Source organism: Dama dama, chromosome 9 (genome assembly GCF_033118175.1).
Source record: "Dama dama isolate Ldn47 chromosome 9, ASM3311817v1, whole genome shotgun sequence".
In the NCBI taxonomy this organism is placed as follows: domain Eukaryota; kingdom Metazoa; phylum Chordata; class Mammalia; order Artiodactyla; family Cervidae; genus Dama; species Dama dama.
Genome location: NC_083689.1, coordinates 45,115,728 through 45,125,295, shown reverse-complemented (window position 1 = coordinate 45,125,295; position 9,568 = coordinate 45,115,728). Strand labels below are relative to the sequence as shown.

The 9,568-nt window shown below is 38.1% G+C and overlaps 1 protein-coding gene across 1 annotated transcript; it reads right to left on the bottom strand.

Annotated features, from left to right (window-relative positions):
- Nucleotides 1–1,723: 1,723 nt before the first annotated feature.
- Nucleotides 1,724–2,677, bottom strand: LOC133062872 (olfactory receptor 2T29-like). Its single transcript, XM_061152231.1, has one exon. It carries the CDS (start codon nucleotides 2,675–2,677, stop codon nucleotides 1,724–1,726), a length of 954 nt encoding a protein of 317 aa, XP_061008214.1.
- Between the last annotated feature and the right edge of the window lie 6,891 nt (nucleotides 2,678–9,568).

Genomic DNA, 9,568 nt, shown 5'->3' with positions numbered 1-9,568 from the left:
TTCTTAAGAGTATGAATATCCTTCCATGGAAATATGGTGGAGTTAAAACTTCATAAAATGTAGTATGGATTCAATCAGTCAGTCAGTTCAGTTGCTCAGTCGTGTCCGACTCTTTGCGACCCCATGGACTGTAGTATGCCAGGCCTCCCTGTCCATCGCCAGCTTCCAAGTTTACTCAAACTCATGTCCATTGATTTGGTGATGCCATCCAACCATCTCATCCTCTGCTGTCCTCTTCTCCTTCTGCCTTCAATCTTTCCCAGCATCAGGGTCTTTTCAAATGAGTCAGTTCTTTGCATCAGGTGGCCAAACTATTGGAGTTTCAGCTTCAGCATCAGTCATTCCAATGAATATCCAGGACTGACTTCCTTTAGGATGGACTGGTTGGATCTCCTTGCAGTCCAAGGGAATTGCAAGAGTCTTCTCCAACACCATAGTTCAAAAGCATCAATTCTTCAGGGCTCAGCTTTCTATATAGTCCAACTCTCACATCCATAATGACTACTGGAAAAACCATAGCTTTGACTAGATGGAACTTGGCTGGCAAAGTAATGTCTCTATTTTTAATATACTGTCTAGGTTTGTCATAACTTTCCTTCCAAGGAGTAAACATCTTTTAATTTCATGGCTGCAGTCAACATCTGCAGTGATTTTGGAGACCCCAAGAAAATAAAGGCTTTCACTGTTTCCCCACCTATTTGCCATGAAGGGATGGGACCAGATGCCATGATCTTAGTTTTCTGAATGTTTAGCTTTAAGCCAAGTTTTTCACTCTCCTCTTTCACTTTCATCAAGAGGCTCTTTAGTTCTTCGTTTTCTGCCATAAGGGTGCTGTCATCTGCATATCTGAGGTTATTGATATTTCTCCCAGCAATCTTGATTCCAGCTTGTGCTTCATCCAGCCCAGTGTTTCTCGTGATGTACTCTGCATATAAGTTAAATAAGCAGGGTGACAATATACAACCTTGACCCTTGATGTTCTCCTTTCCCTATTTGGAAGCAGTCTGTTGTTCCATGTCCGGTTCTAACTGTTGCTTCCTGACCTGCATACAGATTTCTCAAGAGGCAGGTCAGGTGGCCTGGTATTCCCATCTCTTTCAGAATTTTCCACAGTTTGTTGTGGTCCACACAGTCAAAGGTTTGGCATAGTCAATAAAGCAGAAACATGTTTTTCTGGAACTCTCTTGATTTTTTGATGATCCAACAGATGTTGGCAATTTCATCTCTGGTTCCTCTGCCTTTTCTAAATCCAGCTTGAACATCTGGAAGTTCACGGTTCACGTACTGCTGAAGCCTGGATTGGAGAAATTTGAACATTACTTTACTAGCATGTGAGATGAATGCAATTGTGCGGTAGTTTGAGCATTCTTTGGCATTGACTTTCGTTGAGACTGGAATGAAAACTGACCTTTTCCAGTCCTGTGGCCACTGCTGAGTTTTCCCAATTTGCTGGCATATTGAGTGTAGCACTTTCACAGCATCATCTTTTAGGATTTGAAATAGCTCAACTGGAATTCCATCACCTCTACTAGCTTTGTAAAAATAATTTGTACAGAGAAGTATAAAAATGAATGGCTTTCAATTACAGGGGAATGATTTTCTAAAATAAATGAATATTACATGACACATGGTATGAGAATCTAAAGAATAATATTTGTATAAGACCAGAAAGTTCTGATACAGAATGAAGAAAAATAAACCACTAGTATAAAAATGTCTTATTCTATGGTTCTCTGAGATATTCTACATTCAACATTTTTTTTAGTGCCCTTATGACATCCTTATTCCTAAGACTATAGATTAAAGGGTTTAGAACAGGGGTGAGTATGGTGTAAAAGGCAGATACAGCCATGTCCTTCTCAGGGGTGTGGTAGGAGATGGGGAGCATGTAGGTATAGATGGCAGCTCCATAGAAGAGGATGACCACAGTCATGTGGGAAGAACAAGTGGTTAAGGCCTTCTTCCTGCCCTCTGCTGAATTCATCCTGTGGATGGTGAGGAGGATGAATGAATAAGAGCTTGAAATGACTGTCATGGGGATGAGGAGCATGAGGACACAGCACAGGTACATGAGTGTCTCATAGAGGGAAGTGTCTGAGCAGGAGAGCTTCATTACCGCAGGGACCTCACAGAAGAAGTGATGGATCTCCCAGGATCTGCAGAAGGGAAAGGTCATGGTGATGGGTGTGAGCATAAAGCCATCCACTGATCCCAGGAACCAGCAGCCAGACACCAAGAACAGCCACACCTTATGGCTCATGAGAGTAGAATAATGGAGTGGATGACAGATGGCCACATAGCGGTCATAGGCCATGGTAGCCAAAAGGAAATATTCTGAACCTCCAAGTGTCACATAGAAAAACATTTGCATTCCACATTCAGGGGCTGAGATCTTATTTACACCCATGACCTGGTCCATGAGCATTTTGGGCACAGTGACAGAAATGTACATCACATCCATGAGAGACAACTGGCTGATGAAATAGTACATGGGGGTGTGGAGGTGGGCATCAGAATATATCAGAAGGATCAGGATGCTATTTCCAGACAAGGCCATCAGGAAAATCACAAAAATGACCACACAAAGGAAAGCTGGATGCTTGGATTGACTGAAGAGCCCCATAAGGATGAAATCCAACTGTCCAGTGTGGTTGGTGACCCAGGTAGATTTGTCCATGAAGTTTCTCCTAGACCACCAAGGAAAGATTTGTGATTAATAAATCACTCATGGTATACGATCACCTGAGATGAATGTTTAGTGGGCATGTGTGTGTGTGTGTGTGTGTGTGTGTGTGTGTGCACGCGTGTGCCTATTTGTGGATGCAAAGCAATGCAATTGTGCTAAAAGGAGTTAGTGGTATGAGACTGGAGATTCGGGGGTTATAAGGTGCCTGTAAATAAAAAAAATTTAGTGGAAAACTAAGAATTCACAACTGTTGATTAAAATAATTTATTTATAGTAAACATTAGGTTTTTGTTATATAAGGCAGAATTGATTCAATCTGTCTATTTTAAGGATCCAATTGGATCTTAAAAACCTTTAGTAATATATGAAAAAATTAGAAAGTAACTTAAACATAATTTGGTGAACACATATACCAAAAATTCCACCTATCTTTGTGTGTTGGTTCAAGCAATTTTGTGAGGCTCTGCATTATTGTGGAGTAACCCATGCATTCACAGGGGCAGATTTGGGTTCTCAACAGTAACCAATCCCTTAGATATACTAAAGAGAGTAAGTGAGAAGCCCAGACTCTAAGGCTGGACTATGGGTCTTTATTATCCTCTATCCACCATGCCTCTGTCTACTCTACTTAAACAAAGAATAATGTTTGATATAACATGCATTTAGAATTAAATGAAGTAAAATATTGAAAAGGCTGAAAACATTACCAGTTACAGATGAATAATCATACATACTGTCAAAGCATTAATATCTAGTGTAAATATTGTACATATTCTAAGAGAAGGTTGTTACTATTTCTTTTACGATCAGATTCATTACTTTAATACCTCTTTGTTTATACAAGAATTTGGATTTGATAAATTCTGTAGTTCAAGACATATATATATATATATATATACACACACACAAATTATACTGTTTCACAGTATTATATATTATTCTAACATAATCTCTCTAAAATATATATAAATATGCATATATACATAATCTCAGACTTTCTACAGTACAAACTTTATATATTTTATATAAATGGGAGAAAGTTGCTCAGTCATGTCTAACTCTTTGCGACCCCATGCATACAGTCCATGGAATTCTCCAGGCCAGAATACTGGAGTGGGTAGCCTCTCCCTTCTCCAGGGGATCTTCCAACCCGGGGATCAAACCCAGGTCTCCCGCATCGCGGGCAGATTCTTTACCAGCTGAGCCACCAGGGAAGCCCAAGAATACTGGAGGGGGTAGCCTCTCCCTTCTGCAGGGATCTTTCTGACCCAGGAATTGAACTGGGGTCTCCTGCATTGCACGTGGATTCTTTACTAACTGACCTATGAGGCAAGCCCTTTTATATAAATATTGACATATAAATATGAAATATATAATCTATCTTTCTTAACTCTGGTTAAGTAGAGCTCTATGGACAGTTCCATTTCAGTTCTGTCTTCTCCAGCTTCATCTGCTTAAAGCTCATACCATTTGTTCTAAATCTCAGGGAGATGAAATAGCATTGAGATTGTTATTCCCATTTACAGACAAGATTTTAGTTGTCTTGTAAACATCATCAGCTTTATTGTCTATGGCAATCAATTTTTCATGGAAACAGAGACGCAAAGAGGAAAACTGAACAACATTGAAATGTCTCTGACTTCAGTTTTCTTTTCTCTACCTTGCTGTACATAGCTTATATCTGTGTTGGAGGCTGAGGACAAATCGAAGAAAAATTAAACTTGTTTACATTTAGGTGAGTCATATTCAATCTATTTAGGGAGAAGTATTATGTAAATATAATTTAAATTAGAATTTTAAAAGGGCTACAAAATAAGAAAGAGGACTAAAGCAAAATATATTTGGTGTTTTAGAAGAGACTCAGTAATTGCTTCTTCCATACTTTTCCTTATGAAGATTTAACCTTTGCAACTTTTCAATTTCCGATATGTTAAATGTTAAATTTTATAAATCTTACCAACAAGAGGAAATGTTGGCTCCTCTTGCAGAGAAAAGTTTAGAAGTACTTGTGATTGTAGGAATATGTTGGGAAGATTATCCAAGTCCTAATATACCTTATACTCTTGTAATAATCCCAGAGATTTATTAACAGTCCCAAGTTCTGGGGTTCTGAAGCAGCAAACAATATTGAAAATAATCCCTTATTCTAAATATCTGGGGAAAGTACCATTCAAAATATAATATTTCTGTCAAATTCCACCCACACTGGCAGAGGAAAGCTGAACTCTGTGCAAAATTTAAAAACAAATAAACTAAGACACACTTGTGGCTGAGTTTCTATTTGTGATCAAAGTGGCAAAGGACCAGTGCAGGGACTTGCAATGTGAAGACCTCAAAACTGCTGAAGGAATGAAGTGAGAGCAGGAGGGGAAATGGGAGGCACTGGGCAAATCTCTTTGCCCTTTGGAAAATCATAGTCACTGTGATTAAGGCCACACTGAATAGCCTATCTAGGACACAAGACAGTCAAAGGAATACAGTCTGTATCAGGCAAGGTAACTTGCTTTCTTGGTAACTCTTACTGTTCTTTATCCAACTGTCTGGGTTTAACATAAGTGGAATAGTGCATATTGAACTTGGGGAGTTATTAACCTTAGGAGTAGAATCATATAAAATCTTGGGTGAAGCCAATTGTCCTATTATATTGCTGGTTTTTTTTTTTTTTTTCTGTTTCTTTTTTAAATCTCCCCAGGAGCCTATAAATTACAAATTCAGTTTATTTTGTCCTTTTACAAATTAAATAATTCTGGTTCCTGGGCATCTGTCTAGTATCACACAATTCATCTGAAGAAGTACTCAAGTATCAGCTCATGTGTTAGGACACAGAACCTTTAACGCTACCTTAAATTCTCTAGGCTACTGTCTTCCCTCTAAAGTCTACAACTTGGGTATTAGCCACTGTCGATTTCATCTGAGAAACGTAAGATTAAGACATTTATTTCAGTGTTCTAACTATCAGAAATAATCCTCACTCAAAGTAAAATCAGTTCGTTTTCTTCTGTAAAATTTGAATCACAAGGACACAAGTTTATCATATAGTAGTAGAGGAGAAATCTGAGTTCTTTTGTCCATAAATGATAGGAAATCAAAACCCATATTTTAATATGCTGCAGTAAATAAATGTTATATAAAAGATTTAAGAAAAAAACAAACACTATTGATTTTCTCCATAAAAATAGATAATAAGATAAAATTAGGAAATATAGTCAAGTATTAATAGAATGTCAGAAGTAGAACAAGAGAAAAATAATAATTACCCTTTTGATCCTGTAGACCTATATTCCTATCTGATTTACTCCTATATCAGATGATGCTGAAAGCCTCACCTAGATGGGCTAATGGAGAGTGGTCACAGTTAAATGTATAAATAGAGATAGGACAGTGACTTCATCCCTGGTATTACTATGCTCATTAGTGGAGTGGAGGATGATTTTCTATTGATAAATCCTCTCTGGAACCTTCAAGAAGCATGCAATTAAGAGAACTAAAAAAAGATAATAGATATCTCTGTCATACTTTTTTTGGTTTCTCCTAATGTCTTAAAAAAATCCCTTTATTACTAAACTAGGAATCTTAAAAAAAATAGCAATAATCTCAAATCTTACCATCATCAGTAAAATTTTATCTATGGCATAGGTATTAGTTTATATATGGCTTTAACCTATTCACATTACAAAAAGTACTTTCTTATATGTATATACATATATCTTCATTGCTTCTTCAGTACTTTTTGTGTGGTACTGATGCTTGTCTTTCAGAGTTACAGAGTCTGAAATTCATAGTCTAATTGATATGTCAAAGACAGCACTACTAATCAGTACTGTGGTTGAGACTAAAATTGTGATGGTCTTTTATACTTTCATCTGGATTGGTCTTCTGTAGGGTACTGATTTTAATCTTTCTTTAGTCACCCAGTTGCATTCTCTGTTGCTTTAATACTGCATTTAATTTTATGTATCTGGTTTTAATTTATATTTTGACATGCTAATTGTAGAAAAAAAATTTAAAACCCACAAACCATTACAAAGAAAATTTAAAAATCAACCATAATTTACTTTTTGAGGCAAAAATTATGCCTTAATGGTTGTATCTTGATTTCAGAATACAAATATTTATGAAATGTGTACCATATACCATGCAGTTGTGATAAACCAAGGAAGAAAATAAAGCAATCCTATCCTCAGGGCAAAGAGTCGGACACGACTGAGCAACTGAACTGACTGACTGATCCTCAGGGAAATTGTAGCAAAATTCTTCTTAACCTTATTCTGTATGTGTATTCTCAAATTATGTTGATTGTTTTCCCTTGCCATCTTTATTCCTTGGCATCCTTTGTCTAAATGGTGACTTGTTTGTGAGGCCCTCACTTTGTGGGGTGGCCTCATGTGTCCTCTGAGTTTCCGCCTACAGATGGTTTGTCCTAATTCCTTTGTCACCTTGTTTCCCATAAGACACTGAGAAGGCAAGTACTGGGAGACACTGGACAGTGGGAGAAATAAAGAAGCTGCATATTTTTTTCTTGTTTCTGCTGTTGGTCTCTGGCAGCTGCAGCAGTTGTAGCCAACTGAGGATCATGTGAGAGCTATGGGATCCAGCACTTCAAAAGTAGTTTCAGTGGCACTACGGGATGCAGGCATCTGAGTTGCAGCAGAGGAGGGTTCCACCACTAGCCCCCAAATGCAGTAGCTCAATCAGCTCAGCAGTGTGGGTTTGTGGGTCTCCAGTAGTTCATGAGGGCTCTTGGTCCTTGGATGACAATACTCTCTTTCTTGCTTCCCCAGCCTTCTTTCCAACACTTTACCAGCTAATCTGTAGCCAATCCCCTATTATATTCCATCAGTTTGAAGCGTATAAAGTGTTTGCTTATAATTGGACATGAGGTTAATATCCTATCAAATTCATTGTACATTTATTATAATCCCTAATATTGAATAATTATATTGCATTTAAATTTATAAATTATAAGTTATGCTCAAATAAATGCACTTTTATAAAAAGCAGTCTCTGAATGCAGTTTTTTCTAAATTAATTTACTAAAGGGTTTAAAATGTTTCAGGTATCTTCATACAGGCAGTAAATTTCTTTTCCAAAAACTTTCTAAAGTTTTGCTGTTATACTGAATCCAGGCTCTTACAGATTGCTGCACAAAAGGTCAATAAATCACGAGACAAGGTACTGGTGCAAGGAACAGTGAATTTATTTGTGTAAAGCAAGCAAACCAAGAAGATAGTGGAATAGTGTCCCAAAGAATCATCTTACCAAAGAGAGATTCAGGCTTCTCTTATGTTAAGGGTGTGTCTATTTTTTTGAAAATTATTTGTGCCAGAATCCTTCATTCTTGCCCCTGTCCATGTAGGCCTGGTCATAATGTTTCTATAAACCTCCAACAAGACAATTGTTCTTTTCTGTTCTGCAGCTTTTTCTCTCCATATGAATGGAAAAAGTGTGGGAGGCAGAGCACTGAGATATTTCAGGCAATAGGCAGCATTCTCTTACAAAGGCACAGAGCCAGCACAACCAAGTAGAGCCAATAGAATACAAAGATTAGAGATAGAAAAGTACGTCCAATATGGAGTCAGATTTGTTCTCTGTTCTAGTTCTTCACTGTCAATGTGCATTCCACACTCTTGTGTGGCAAGGGGTAATGATCATTTGGCTACTTCCAGCTGAATTAGGGAAATAAGGGAGTGATTATGGGATGGAATTGATTAACTTGGAACTGACAGTATTCCTGAATCCCAAGCTGGGCATACATTGTTTTCCTTTTTATGGCTGTATTATAACACTTCAACAAACACCTGAATATATACATAAACTCTGCAGTGTGGGAACCTGAGTTGGGAAGATCCCCTGGACAAGGGAAAGGCTACCCACTCCAGTATTCAGGCCTGGAGAATTCCATGGACTGCATAGTCCATGGGTCACAAAGAGTCAGACGCAATTGAATGACTTTCACTTTTACTTCTCCTGCATTTAAGATGGTGATAACCAAGATGCTCTTCCTTATGCTATTTTTATATCTTGCCAACATTTTAAAGAAAGGGGGATTATTTCCCACTTTGGTCCTTTCCAACAAGTGTCTATCACCAGTGTGGTGAAACAAAAGAGAACAAAAGGCATCATTAATTATCTTGACTTAAAATAGCAAATTAAGACCACCTGTCTCTTGAGAAAACTGTATGCAGGTCAGGAAGCAACAGTTAGAACTGGACATGGAACAACAGACTGGTTCCAAATAGGAAAAGGAGTACATCAAGGCTGTATATTGTCACCCTGCTTATTTAACTTATATGCAGAGTATATCATGAGAAACACTGGGCTGGAAGAAGCACAAGCTGGAATCAAGATTGCCGGGAGAAATATCAATAACCTCAGATATGCAGATGACACCACCCTTGTGGTAGAAAGTGAAGAGGAACTAAAAAGCCTTTTGATGAAAAGTGAAAGAGGAGAATGAAAAAGTTGGCTTAAAGCTCAACATTCAGAAAACTCAGATCATGGCATCTGGTCCCATCACTTCATGGCAAATAGATGGGGAAACAGTGGAAACAGTGGCTGACTTTATTTTTTTGGGCTCCAAAATCACTGCAGATGGTGGTTGCAGCCATGAAATTAAAAGACGCTTGCTCCTTGGAAGGAAAGTTATGACCAGCCTAGAGAGCATGTTAAAAAGCAGAGACATTACTTTCCCAAAAAAGGTCCGTCTAGTCAAGGCTATTGCTTTTCCAGTGGACATGGATGGATATGAGAGTTGGACGGTGAAGAAAGCTGAGTGCCGAAGAACTGATGCTTTTGAACTGTGGTGTTGAAGCAGATTCTTGAGAGTCCCTTGGACTGCAAGGAGATCCAACCAGTCCATCTTAAAGGAAATCAGTCCTGGGA